Consider the following 14,673-nt stretch of genomic DNA (forward strand, 5'->3'; position numbering starts at 1 on the left):
AACCAGATGTTTCTAGGTACATTTGAGATACACAGTCTGTATTTTGGATCACCCAGAGTCGTGAAAGGGAACTTTCTCAAGCCCTACCACAAAAGTTTATCATGATCTCGGTAGGAGCTCACTACTGCAGGGACTGCTAGACGGAGACTTCCAAGGTCAAGAATGATGGTGTTTTCTGTACAGCCTTCAGCCTTAAGAGACAGGCAAATGTTAAGATTTAGAAAGATAACACTGGAATAGAAGCCGGAGGCCATTCTCCACAGCCACTGGCTAAGGGCTGCCTCCCAACTCTGGGGCCAGAAAAACCTAACAATATGAGAAAGTATAAAAATGCATTTTCACATCTGACCGAGAGTTGTATGAACCCTCTGTACTCTAGGAAGAGAAGGGAACGTCCCAATTGTACAGAATTAAAGTATGTGGGATATATTGTATATTTACCTCTGTTTCAATCCCTCTGCACTTCTCTATCTGCCGCCATGTCCAGTACTCTAACTTCTTCAGAAGACTTCAGAAGCTTAGAAGAGGATGTGTTAAATTGAGGTCTTATCCTAGAATCTTTGGACTCTGATGGTGCAGCGAGAAAGCAAAGGTGTGGATTTATTTAAGGAACAGAGGCGACATTGCCATCCCAAGAAAGGGTACGGACACCCCAAACTCTGCTTCATACAGCGACTCCCTTTTCTATAGTTTTTCTCTTGAAGCTAAGGAAGCTAAGTGAGCCCCAGCTGTTGAGCACTGGAAAAAAACTAGCAGGTATGTTCCCAGGTGGGAAAGTTGGCTTACAGGTTCCTGCTATTTTTCTCGATTGGCCACTGCATAAAGTTTCTAAAAACGTCACCAGTGCCCTGGGGTCGCCTTTAGCTCCCAGGTAATGGTTTAGATGAAAGGATAGACACAAATGACACAAAGCACAAGACTGGATGGTCATTGCTTTTTATGGTGCCCCAGCTGTGCTGCAGCTTAAGCGACTTCCATCTGAAAATTAACTTATTAAGGTCCAAATATTTTAGGGTCGACCAAGCGCGTGGGTCCTGTAGGTCAGTTGGGAGTGCTGCCAATGGAAACTTTAAATCCCAATATCATGGGAATCGCTGGCCACAGGTTACAAATCACATCCTTTAATGGTCTGGCCCTACAGATATGGAGTACCCTCGAGACATATTACAAGGCTGCATGGGCAAAGGAACGTGCAGCATTCAATACCGGTCTCAAGGATTCAGAGCTGCTAGGTCTCTCCAAACCGCCTCTGACACCACCATTCAAGGTGAGGCAGGGTTACAGTTTGTTTGTGAGTGCAAGGAGAGCATGCAGTCCTCAGGGCTGCCTCACCCGTGCTTTGGATGAGGATGTGCATACAAGGTCTCTTTGGCTAGTGGCTCTGGTCTCTTGTTCTTTGCTTAGCAGCAGGTGCAGCGTCTGGGGCAGGAGAGGCAAGTAGTCCTGGGACTCAGGCTGGCTCCTCGTGCCGGACTGCCTGGTCCTCGATGGCTTCTTACCCCAGTGCTGGGTTTGACAATTTTGTTGGCAGCTGGTCGAAGTGAAAGGATGGATTCATAGGCCGTTTGTCAAGAGGACCAGGATCAGCTGAGGTTATTATTTTATTATCATTGAAAGCTTTTGTACAGCACATATACACACTGCTGGGCTTTACAGCGCTAGATGCCACTGAAGGTTTAAAGTTTCCTTTAAAGGTGAGTTAAATGACATGTTAGGCACAGATCAAGAGGGAGTGAGCTTCATTTCACAGACACCAAAAAAGAGAGGTTCCGTTCCTCTGCATGGGAAAGCTGGTGGTGGGCAAGCCCACTCGCCTTCCCTGGTCGGATCATTTCCTAGTCCCGCTTACCTGGCTCACCGGCAAAACCTCCCTCCCTACCCCCCAAGTCGTAACGAAGAGGAGTTGGGCTAAACTACCTATGGAATCTTGGATAACCAACTTAGATTCCACTCGCCCATCCCCCTGCAAAGACCCCAACTTGGCAAACAAGAACTATGAGGGCTGGATCTCGAACTCACTGGATACGATTCTCCCTTTTCAGAGATCTATATCAAAGAGGCTGCATAAATCAGCACCCTGGTTCTCAGACACCTTAAGAGAAAAAAAACGCCTATGTAGGAAACGAGAGAGAGCGTGGCGTCTAGATTTCCTACCTGAAAAAAAGTCCCAATATAGAGAGGCTATCAAGGCCTACAGAGATGGGGTTAGGACGGCCAAGGCCACCTACTTCGCGGACAAAATTATGGAAGCCAAATCCAAACCCAAGGAAATTTTTCACTTGGTAAAAAAATGCACCAAAGTGAACACAGCTCCTCCCCTGGCAAAAACGCAAGAACAATGCAATGAGCTAGCGGAATTCTTCCATAACAAAGTTACACAGATCTACTCCTCCTTCCCGATTGCAGCCACAAATCCAGAAACAGCCGACCAAATATCTTCGAGACACCTCACTCCCCCAGACCAGCCAAATCTTGAACATTTCCCCCCATTAGACCTTGACACCCTTAATCAATTGGCACGCCAAGTCAAATCTGGCTCTCCTCGTGACCCAGCTCCCCCGGAGATCTTGCTCCGGGCAAGCCAGGCCACCCTTCCCGTAATTCTGGATCTATTAAACTCCTCCATTTCCTCCTGTACAGTGCCCACTGTATGGAAGAGAGCCATGGTACGTGCACTATTAAAGAAACCAAATCTTGATCCAGAAGATCACTCCAGTTACCGTCCTATTTCACTACTCCCCTGGGTCAGCAAGGTCCTGGAGAAGCATATAAACACCCAGTTAGTCCAATTTCTTGAAAACAACTTGCTATTGGACACGACCCAGACAGGCTTCAGACCTAAGCACGGTACTGAAACCGCCTTGTTAGCGGTTACCGGAGAATCACGCAGGATACTAGATCAAGGAGGATCAGTGGCAGTGATCCTCCTTGACCTAAGTGCAGCCTTTGATACGGTCAGCTATGCCACCTTGCTGAACCGTCTACGTAACATCGGAGTAACAGGCGATGCACTGAGGTGGCTTGACTCTTTCCTGACCAACAGATCTTTTCAGATCTTTGACGGGGAAATAGTGTCAGCCAGCAAGTCACTGAGCTGTGGGGTGCCGCAGGGCTCTTCTTTAAGCCCTGCGTTGTTCAACATATACATGAAACCACTGGCTGGGGTCGTCGAACCGCACGGTATTAAAATCATATTGTATGCCGACGATACCCAGCTAGTGGTTTCTCTGGCCCAAGAGGGCAACAGGCAAACCCCGGAAGGCCTGATGAAATGTCTAGAAGATGTCAAGGAGTGGATGGCATCCTCGTCCCTAAAACTCAATGGAGATAAAACTGAGCTCATGCTCCTGGGCCCAGTATCACCAGTGCCACTCATCTCCCTATGGCCTTCCTGTCTGGGCACCCCTCCCACCCCTAAGGAAAGTGTAAAAAGCCTAGGAGTATGGCTGGACAAAAGGCTCTCTTTCACCACCCAGGCCACTAAGCTATCTGCCACATGTTTCGGCCTACTCAGAACACTGAGGAAGGTTCTCCCCTTTCTGCCACTGGAAGCCAAAAAAGTGGCAGTACAAGGCCTGATTCAGTCCCGGCTAGATTCAAACAACGCCCTATACGTGGGAGCCCCTGAGACGACCTTACGAAAGTTGCAGGTGGTACAAAACTGTGCAGCCCGTACCCTGCTACAGATCCCACGCACTCAGTCAGTCAGATCCAGATTAAAAAGCTTGCACTGGCTGCCAGTGAGGCAGAGAGTGGCATTCAAGGCACTCTGCATTGCCCACCGGGCCTTCTGGAAGACAGGCCCAGCAATCAATGACAACTTAGTCACCCACTACCACCCAAGTAGAAATCTTCGCTCTACGGAGGCTTTCTTGGCTGTGGTACCTAAAGTTAGGAGAGCTAGGACCGGAGGCAGGATGTTCTCTCTGAACGCCTCGAAGTTGTGGAACTCACTTCCTTTACAACTCCGGTCCAACTCGAGCCTGCTCTCCTTCCGCAAGCAACTGAAGACCCTTCTGTTTACAAGGTCTACCGAGTTCTAACCTCTTCAGCACTGCCCAGCTCTGTCTACATGCCCAGCGCTTGGACGCCCATTGGGCAGCAATCGCGCTATATAAATCAATATTCAATTCAATTCAGTTCAATTCAATACGGGGCACTTGCAAGAGTGCTGATTGGTTGAGAGACGAGCATGGGCAGGAGAGTACCTGGGTTGCTTCATCTTACATGGCTCATAAAGCACAAGAGTATAACTGCTGGAGTAGGGAGCCCAGTGATGCTGTACCTGCTTCAGATCTTCAACTGGAAGAAAAGGCCAATGATACAGCCAATGTCGGGATGAAACAACCACTGTCGCCTCAGTTTTGTCTGACTGAGTGTCGAGCCAGTAGATGACCTCTCTCGCACATGTATGAAACCTGTCAGAGTTTGTTTCCAGATCACCATCCATCTAGAAGATGATCTGGGTACTGTCTGGGTAAATTTAGAAGAAATAAATGGATAAGATTGATCACAGCCTCAGTATACATGATGAACAAGGCAGGTGATGAGGAAGAGATCCAGGGGACCCATATGCCCAACACTTCATCTTTACACCCTAATGCCAGCCCGGAGCCAGCCGAGCTGTCTTCCAGACTCTTTCTGATGCAGGGTGTGGGAGAAGGCCCCTGGGTGCATAGACCAGAGAGGCTTTTCCTGGGCCCGGGAAGAATCCAGACTTCGATTACCAATACAGGGACATAGCAGGAAGGATTGCAGTCCAGATGGAAAAACATAGTCTTGCATGGCCACATTCCTAGATCTACAGGTTCCAGACACCCATAGATTCTGTTTTGTGTACCCACATTCTGCAGATGGCATGGGTTCAAATCTTGGAATGCAGGGGAGGCAGCAATGTATTTACAAAAAAAAATGTTGATAGTTCTCCTCCCTAAGGAGTTCCAGGGAAGAGGCTGCAACCCAATTGTTCCAAAAAGATTCCGCCACCAGCCAGCAGTGTCACCCATTACTAGGTGTATGGAAAATAATAATTCAGCAATAACGTTTTGCAATTGAGATAAACTTTCCCCATTTTTCTGTCATACTCCCTTTCACTTTGGCCACCTCTCTACTCCAGGTCAGAGGTAGCTTGCAGGTATACTTAATAGATATGAATTTAACCTGATGAAGGTAGGGATTTGATTCCACGCACCGCCGAAACACTGCGTCAAAAGTATTTTTGAAGAATCAGGATTTATGATGACATAATCTATTTCAGATATGGAATGTGTTATTAATTATACCGTTTTTATTTTTTGGTGATGTTTTGATAATTGACGTGAAATAATACTTGCAATGGTAGTATGAACGGAGGATCTGCTGACGGGTGTTACTTATTAAAGGTAATATAGATAGGACTCTTTTTTTTACATCTAATAAGTCCAGATATACCTCATTTGTCTAGGCAAGTCCCCGATTTATGAATGGTTGGATGTCTATACATTGGTATTGTAAAAGGTATTTTAATAATTATGTGAATAAACCACTTTTGATATAATAAAGGAGACTGTCTGTGACTGATAATATTGAGTATGGTAATGTAAGATTGTACGTCTTTTCAGTACATACCTATGGGGTAAGATTGCATGTAGAGAATTTTCAGCGCAAAGGGGAATTTGTTTTGTTGTATTTTATTGCCAGCTGAATGCCCCATCAGAAACCTAGCAGTGCCCGCCTCTAAATGTGGCGGGAAAGCATGGGTTTGACTGGTCGGGAGCCAGGCCGATTTATGGCAGTACTTCTCTGCCAATCCCTAAATGACGCCCGTGGTTTGGATTTAAGATTATCTGCGTAATAAAGGTATTACATAGTGATGGGTGACATCCGAATCCTCTTCTCCGGCAGAGATAAGCCATGAATGTGTCCCGTGCCACCCACAGGGAGGTCAAAGGTCGTCAGGGAGGCTTTTGTTTCTGACAACCCTACCCCCCCCCCCCCCCCTTCCTGGCGTTGCGAAATTAAGTACCATCTATCTGTTATTTTCAGCAACTAACATGTGAATAAAACGTGGGTAAGAGCTGTATTTCTTTCCGTTCTCGAAACCGCAGAAAATGTAGCGATTTTAACATTCACGTCAGAGCCTGTACACATTTTAGGCCTTAAGTATTTTGGCGTATTAGGAAAGCACCCAGAGTCGATCGAGCTAACAGTGTGTGCTTAAAACACAAACCGTAATAACCACAAAAAACTAAAGAACAAACAAATACAACACATGCATTCCATTTGACCTGATATTGTTATCATGCATATATAGCCCCACGACGCAGTCCGGATCTCCTGAAGGACAATATTCTTGACTGAAACACTGGATGTGCACCATGTCTGGAAATGATCCGTTTTGCATTTTTAGGGAGAGAGCTGTATTTCTCAGAAAGTTGTACAGATGGAGCTGGGAACATAAAATATAGACTCTGCTTTCCTTTCAGCTGTAGTTTGTTCAGTGTATGTGGGAGGGTGTTTGGCTGCATGAGGGAAAGTAACAGTCAACGTTCTGAAGTTTTGTAGGTAACTTTGTATTTTAGTATGGTTGGGTGCATAGATTTGCTCAAATTCCAAACATGGAAATCCCAATGGAAAGTGCTTCACACGCCAAAAACAAATGCGATGCGTTCTGTGTTTTTCTGTCGAACTACCAGTAAAAGCTGTACGGTTGCACAAGACCTATTGTGGCCTACCAAGAACTGAGAGGGGCCTGCAGATCCGCGCCTGCAGATCCGCTATTGTTTGCCACTGGTTGGCCTTACTGTCACTCTCATATGCATGTTTCGTATTCAATGCTTTTCCTTGTCCATGTTGCATGTGTCCCTCTCTGCGATCACAACCTCTTTACCATTTCTCTGATTGGCTGACTTCTGTCTTTCCACTGCTGCTCTTTAGGGAACTATTTTTTTCTTCTTAAGAACTCCAAGAGAGTGCATGTGTTTTTGAGCTCTCTCTCGCATGCGTTTCATTCCCCGCTGACGCCATGATGCTGCCTCCTTCATGTTGCAAACTCTCTCTCTCTCTCGTGTGCTTCTCCCTCGCCAAACACCCTGCCTCTCTCGAATTCGGAGTTTCTTTCTTGGTTGGGTTTTTTTCTCCCCCACTCCGTGTTACTCTACAACGTGTGCTGCTTTTCCTCTCTGCGGCTGGCTCCGAATTACTCCCACCCCCCATTTGTTCCCTCCTATTGCCATCTCTTTTTAGGTCTCGGCGTCAACGCGCGGAAGCGCGTCTCCGCCGAGATCTTTTGTCAGCGACTATCATTCCCAGGGGTGTCCCGGCCACGCGCATCCTTCCAGGCGATTTGTAACTGGAACGCGCGCTGTGGCCAGGCGCTGTCTCCTGGGAAGCGCAAGCACCACACACGCATGCGCATACACACACACACAAGCGCCCATGCACGCACGCACATACATACATACAGAGACACTACCCCTGACTCATACACACACGCGCGCACACACACAAGTGCACCGAGGCCCCCCCTCCCCCTCCCCTCCCCCGCCGTCACCGTCGCACACATACATACACACACACACACGAGCATATACACACACAAGTGCACCAATCGCGCTCCAGCCTTTTGGAACTTACCTTACCTCAGCACGCGGCGCCCAACCTCCTGCTGGCACGGCCCCGGGGCTTTACACCGCTCACAGGAGCCCCGGGCCGCGAGACGCAACGACTCCGCCTGCCTCCTCTTCCGGTCTGAACGTGGCCCCGCCCCCGTCACAGGCGACCGTGCCTGACTTCCGGGGCGGCCGCGATACTAAGAAAGCTTTTTCAGAAACTATGTAGGAGCGTGATTGGAGACCCACGACAGCAAATAACCCAATCACAAACACGCTGGTACATTGCACAGGCAGAATCTACTACATTAACTGATGCAAATGAAAAGCATCTTTGCTTCTACTTCAGGACGTACAACCATTTTCAAAATATTAAATGACCTAAGTCTACTTAAATTAAAACGACTGCTCTTTCTGCTGCAACACTTCCAAGGTGCTCCAAGATGTATGTATGTCAAGCTTTGCATGCAGCCTGTACAAAAGTCGCTGCAGGTTTCAGATACAAAAGGCAGTGAGCGGGCTAGGGTGCTAGTATTATCTCTACCTAGTGCAGAGTGGTGAGTGCAGAGTGGTGAGTGCAGAGTGGTGAGTGCAGAGTGGTGAGTGCAGAGTGGTGAGTGGTGAGTGCAGAGTGGTGAGTGCAGAGTGGTGAGTGCAGAGTGGTGAGTGCAGAGTGGTGAGTGCAGAGTGGTGAGTGGTGCAGAGTGGTGAGTGGTGCAGAGTGGTGAGTGCAGAGTGGTGAGTGCAGAGTGGTGAGTGCAGAGCGGTGAGTGCAGAGTGGTGAGTGATGAGTGGTGCAGAGTGGTGAGTGCAGAGTGCAGAGTGCAGAGTGGTGAGTGCAGAGTGGTGAGGGTGAGTGCAGAGTGGTGAGTGGTGCAGAGTGGTGAGTGGTGCAGAGTGGTGAGTGGTGAGTGGTGAGTGCAGAGTGGTGAGTGCAGAGTGTGGAGTGCAGAGTGGTGAGTGCAGAGTGGTGAGTGCAGAGTGGTGAGGGCAGAGTGGTGAGGGCAGAGTGGTGAGGGCAGAGTGGTGAGGGCAGAGTGGTGAGGGCAGAGTGGTGAGTGCAGAGTGGTGAGTGCAGAGTGGTGAGTGCAGAGTGCAGAGTGGTGAGTGCAGAGTGGTGAGTGCAGAGTGGTGAGTGGTGAGTGCAGAGTGGTGAGTGGTGCAGAGTGGTGAGTGGTACAGAGTGGTGAGTGGTGCAGAGTGGTGAGTGCAGAGTGGTGAGTGCAGAGTGGTGAGTGCAGAGTGGTGAGTGCAGAGTGGTGAGTGGTGAGTGGTGCAGAGTGGTGAGTGCAGAGTGCATAGTGCAGAGTGGTGAGTGCAGAGTGCAGAGTGGTGAGGGGTGCAGAGTGGTGAGTGGTGCAGAGTGGTGAGTGGTGAGTGGTGAGTGCAGAGTGGTGAGTGCAGAGTGTGGAGTGCAGAGTGGTGAGTGCAGAGTGGTGAGTGCAGAGTGGTGAGGGCAGAGTGGTGAGTGCAGAGTGGTGAGGGCAGAGTGGTGAGTGCAGAGTGGTGAGGGCAGAGTGGTGAGGGCAGAGTGGTGAGGGCAGAGTGGTGAGGGCAGAGTGGTGAGGGCAGAGTGGTGAGGGCAGAGTGGTGAGTGCAGAGTGGTGAGTGCAGAGTGGTGAGTGCAGAGTGGTGAGTGCAGAGTGCAGAGTGGTGGTGAGTGCAGAGTGGTGAGTGCAGAGTGGTGAGGGCAAAGTGGTGAGGGCAGAGTGGTGAGGGCAGAGTGGTGAGTGCAGAGTGGTGAGTGCAGAGTGGTGAGTGCAGAGTGGTGGTGAGTGCAGAGTGGTGAGTGCAGAGTGGTGAGTGCAGAGTGGTGAGGGCAGAGTGGTGAGGGCAGAGTGGTGAGGGCAGAGTGGTGAGGGCAGAGTGGTGAGTGCAGAGTGGTGAGTGCAGAGTGGTGAGTGCAGAGTGGTGGTGAGTGCAGAGTGGTGGTGAGTGCAGAGTGGTGGTGAGTGCGGTGAGTGGTGAGTGCAGAGTGGTGAGTGCAGAGTGGTGAGTGGTGAGTGCAGAGTGGTGGTGAGTGCAGAGTGGTGGTGAGTGCAGAGTGGTGGTGAGTGCAGAGTGGTGAGTGCAGAGTGGTGAGGGCAGAGTGGTGAGGGCAGAGTGGTGAGGGCAGAGTGGTGAGTGCAGAGTGGTGAGTGCAGAGTGGTGAGTGCAGAGTGGTGAGGGCAGAGTGGTGAGGGCAGAGTGGTGAGGGCAGAGTGGTGAGGGCAGAGTGGTGAGTGCAGAGTGTGAGTGCAGAGTGGTGAGTGCAGAGTGGTGAGGGCAGAGTGGTGAGGGCAGAGTGGTGAGTGCAGAGTGGTGAGTGCAGAGTGGTGAGTGCAGAGTGGTGAGGGCAGAGTGGTGAGGGCAGAGTGGTGAGGGCAGAGTGGTGAGGGCAGAGTGGTGAGTGCAGAGTGTGAGTGCAGAGTGGTGAGTGCAGAGTGGTGAGTGCAGAGTGGTGAGTGCAGAGTGGTGAGTGCAGAGTGGTGAGTGCAGAGTGGTGGTGAGTGCAGAGTGGTGGTGAGTGCAGAGTGGTGGTGAGTGCAGAGTGGTGGTGAGTGCAGAGTGGTGAGTGGTGAGTGCAGAGTGGTGGTGAGTGCAGAGTGGTGGTGAGTGCAGAGTGGTGAGTGCAGAGTGGTGAGTGCAGAGTGGTGAGGGCAGAGTGGTGAGGGCAGAGTGGTGGTGAGTGCAGAGTGGTGGTGAGTGCAGAGTGGTGGTGAGTGCAGAGTGGTGGTGAGTGCAGAGTGGTGGTGAGTGCAGAGTGGTGGTGAGTGCAGAGTGGTGGTGAGGGCAGAGTGGTGAGGGCAGAGTGGTGAGGGCAGAGTGGTGAGGGCAGAGTGGTGAGTGCAGAGTGGTGAGTGTGCAGAGTGGTGAGTGCAGAGTGGTGAGTGTGCAGAGTGGTGAGTGTGCAGAGTGGTCAGTGTGCAGAGTGGTGAGTGTGCAGAGTGGTGAGTGTGCAGAGTGGTGAGTGTGCAGAGTGGTGAGTGTGCAGAGTAGTGAGTGTGCAGAGTAGTGAGTGTGCAGAGTAGTGAGTGTGCAGAGTAGTGAGTGTGCAGAGTGAGTGTGCAGAGCAGTGAGTGCAGAGCATTGTGTGCTGTTGAGTGCAGAGTGCTGTGTATTGGCAATGTTAATGACAATGCCCATTTATTTTTGATTTAAAGAAAAAAAATGTCATGAGCAATGCCAATAGCTCTACCTTTAATGATGCCGAGACCATTGCATTGCAAATTCTTGTTTTCATTTTCGTTTTGGGGTGGGGAGGCCAGGCTACAAGTTTCTGCTGTCTCCACCTTAAAAGAAAACACAACACTTTAGCACAACTTCCTTTACCTTTTTTAAAATCTTCTGTACAGCATCACCATAAGGCATTGGCAAAGCTGATAAGTCTCAAAGGTGAGCGCTATTAGCAAAGCCAATGCTTATTTAGGTCTGGGTTAGACAGGGAGGTGTCTAAACGGAGCTATTGTTTCAAATACAATACAGTGGGCTTTGGGGCTTCCTCCTTCACTCATTGGCTCTTTTTACCCATTGCGTCTCAGCTATTGGATGAGATATTGCCATCTTTTGTTTTAGCTCAATGGAGTATTGCTCTCTCATTTCATTGTATTGCCCATTTAGCGGTATCCTTCCACCATCAATGGAGTGCCTTCATTACCATTTAGAAGGGACTATTTTGCATCCCCCTCCATGTCCAGCCATCTGCTGCTCGTTGAATCGTTTGAGCTAGAACCAATTCTTTTTTTTAAATCTGCAGATTATGCAGCAGATGATAGGTTATGTGACAAATGAGTCAAAGCTTTCCTTATGCTCAAAACGCTGAGACTGCACAATCACATAATTCCAGTGGCCCTGGGTATGACTGTCGATTTGTGTGTTATCTTAGCTTTTTTGGAATGATGTAGTTCTCTCTATGCCTTGGTTTGTGGGCACAGGAGTAGATTATCTGAATGTCTTGTCTGCAAAGGTGTAGATGTTATGACCATCTTCAGCCACCTGTAGAAGTGTAGCTTGTGTGAGCTGCGTGGCTTGTCTGAATTTGTACAGCTCGAATTTCTAACTTGACTTGTGTCTGATGTTAGTGTCTGAGCTTGTCTGGGTAGGTGTAGTTGGTGTGAATGCTGGGCTTGCTTCAGTAAGTTTAACTGGAATGAGTGTCTTTGTTTACCTGCATGGACATGACTAGAATCAATGTCTTCGCTCAACTCTGTAGCCTGGATGCTTTGTATTGCCTCCATGGTATCTAAACACCCAGGTGAGAGAGGATATGTTTATTAGCAGGGCATTCTCATAGATGCTGTAGACTTGAGTGATATTAACGCTTTATGGTCATTGTTTGTGAACATAGCTCTTACTCTTTCCTATATTCACCTTCCCCGAGCCCCCCCCCCTGTATCTCTCACTTTCTCTCTAATCTGTGGTGTCATCATGTTATTTTTTCTTCTCTCCTACCCTACCACTCCCTCCTCCTTCTTTCATCCTATAGAGTTCAATATCACCTCACTCCCTATTTTTAGCTCTTGTGTTTACCTATTTCTTCCCTCTTCATTCCCCTCTTTCCTGCTCCCACCCTTGGACAGGTATAATATTTTAAAGCGCTTGTTGTCCGACAGAAGACAGTCCTTGTCCATCTAGTCCGCTTTGATAGTTGACGCAGAAGCATGATTCCAACTAATCATATGGCTCCTTTCCCCCCATTTCATATAAAAGCAGGTATGACTCATCCCAACCCAGCACGTGTCATCTACATACCTGGCTAAAGTCACGTGGTTTCATTCTGGTCAGTGTCTGTTCCCAGTATAAAGAAGCATGCATTCCCCACCCCCACAATCAGTGTTTTAAGGACATTAAAAAGTCGGACTGATATGGGAATTTGACACTTACCAAACAAGCAAGCACTGTTCTAAAACTTCAGAACTCTTAAATTGACTAAATTAATATTCACTTTTCACCCTTGGACGTTGAGCGCAATTTTGAAATTCTGTTATAATATTGTCTTTATTTATTTATTTTAAGGATTTTTAAGGCACCACTGACAGGGACGGACCCTGTTTCGAGGCGTCCGAGGACAGATAGGTATTTATTAATAATACAGGTATAAATGATATTTATACCTGCATTTTATGCCCGTGAATTTCTATGCATTTGAGATGAGAATTAATTATTGGCGGGTGGGTGTTTAATAATAAAGAAATAAGAATGGTAAATGTGTCTGCACCGCAGTGTTATCCTGTCACGGTGATCAGCCCTGTGGTGATTCTCATAGCAGCATGTGTTTAGATATACAAGGAGCTCTTTAGGTGTCTAATGTGGGAAGAGATGTCTAGGGTTCCGTTCTGGGGACCTGCCCTCTCACTGGCCTGCGACTCCTGACAATGCACGCTTAGGAGCCGGAAGTGGGGTAAGGGCATGGTAGCACATTTCAGCTGCTCTGACTGGGGGACATTCAATACCACAATTCAGAAAGGCCTCAGAGGGGAGCAGACCATATATCAGTGGGAAAGTAAAGAGAGTGTGAACCTAAAAATAAAAAATCAAGTCGCATAGAGGCAGACAGGGACATGTTCAGACTGGATGGGCTTGGATGTCTCATTGCCGGTAATGGCCAAATAAGTAGAAGAATTAGCTTTTTGACACTTTGTGGCATCCCGGTAGTCGGTGATTAAAGTGAAACACATTCTATTTGTTGTGCACAACTGGGAGTTTTGACAATGTACGTGAAAAAACATCCCCTGGTCTAGCCACTGTCCTGCATTTAAACAAACTTTCTTTAACTTCCTTGACTCTGCTTCTGCATGGCGCCATTTTAGGGAGCTCCCTCTAGCATTGTGGGTAATCTGTGATGTCACTTGTGGTAGAGCCCATAGTCCTGCTAGCACAATGTAACAGCCAACAACACATTGCTGGCGCTCAAGCCTGCTCATACTGCAGTAGCGTTGCAGTTCGTGGAGCTTTTTGCTGAAGGTGGGATGAGAGAGTCTGTGTTGTAGAACACTGCAAGAGAGTCTGTGTCATAGAGCGCTTGAAGAGAGTCTGTTTCACAGAGCGCTTTAAAATAGCCTGGGTCATAGAGCGCTATTAGAGAGTCTGGACCATATTAGTATAAGTACATCCCCGTCATCCTGGTCAAACGTTGGCATAGCAGAGTCTGGGCAATAGCACACAATAAACCAAGAAGTGGCCATTAAAGGAACCTGGGCCATTGAGCGCTAGGTGAGAGTCCCTGTCATAAGAAGCTAGTATAACGCTTGCACCGTAGCAGTCCTCTAGAAGCGAGCTTGTGTCATAAGGTGCTTGGATAACGCTTGCACCGTAGCAGTCCTCTAGAAGCGAGCTTGTGTCATAAGGTGCTTGGATAACGCTTGCACCGTAGCAGTCCTCTAGAAGCGAGCATGCATCATAAGGTGCTAGTATAAAGTTTGCACTCTAGCACTCTAGAAGCGAGCTTGTGTCATAAGGTGCTGGGATAACGTTTGCACCGTAGCAGTCCTCTAGAAGCGAGCTTGTGTCATAAGGTGCTTGGATAACGCTTGCACCGTAGCAGTCCTCTAGAAGCGAACTTGTGTCATAAGGTGCTTGGATAACGCTTGCACCGTATCAGTCCTCTAGAAGCGAACTTGTGTCATAAGGTGCTTGGATAACGCTTGCACCGTAGCAGTCCTCTAGAAGCGAGCTTGCGTCATAAGGTGCTTGGATAACGCTTGCACCGTAGCAGTCCTCTAGAAGCGAGCATGCATCATAAGGTGCTAGTATAAAGTTTGCACTCTAGCACTCTAGAAGCGAGCTTGTGTCATAAGGTGCTGGGATAACGCTTGCACCGTAGCAGTCCTCTAGAAGCGAGCTTGTGTCATAAGGTGCTTGGATAACGCTTGCACCGTAGCAGTCCTCTAGAAGCGAGCATGCATCATAAGGTGCTAGTATAAAGTTTGCACTCTATCACTCTAGAAGCGAGCTTGTGTCATAAGGTGCTGGGATAACGTTTGCACCGTAGCAGTCCTCTAGAAGCGAGCTTGTGTCATAAGGTGCTTGGATAACGCTTGCACCGTAGCAGTCCTCTAGAAGCGAACTTGTGTCATAAGGTGCTTGGATAACGCTTGCACCGTAT

General features: G+C 48.5%; 1 protein-coding gene across 2 annotated transcripts in view; it reads left to right on the forward strand.

Moving 5' to 3' along the window:
* LOC147665960 (copine-5) overlaps positions 1–14,673 on the forward strand; it is a 1,339,740-nt gene that overhangs the window by 338,475 nt on the left and 986,592 nt on the right. Inside the window, exon 2 of one of the 2 annotated variants that reach the window (XM_086949376.1) lies at positions 12,585–12,644. The exons of the other annotated variant lie outside the window; for it this stretch is intronic. Within the exon in view, the coding sequence (XP_086805502.1) occupies positions 12,585–12,644 (60 nt within the window). The remainder of the gene's footprint in view (positions 1–12,584; positions 12,645–14,673) is intronic. 2 annotated transcript variants of the gene reach the window in all.

Source organism: Lissotriton vulgaris, unplaced genomic scaffold (assembly GCF_964263255.1).
Source record: "Lissotriton vulgaris unplaced genomic scaffold, aLisVul1.2 SCAFFOLD_285, whole genome shotgun sequence".
Lineage (NCBI taxonomy): Eukaryota > Metazoa > Chordata > Amphibia > Caudata > Salamandridae > Lissotriton > Lissotriton vulgaris.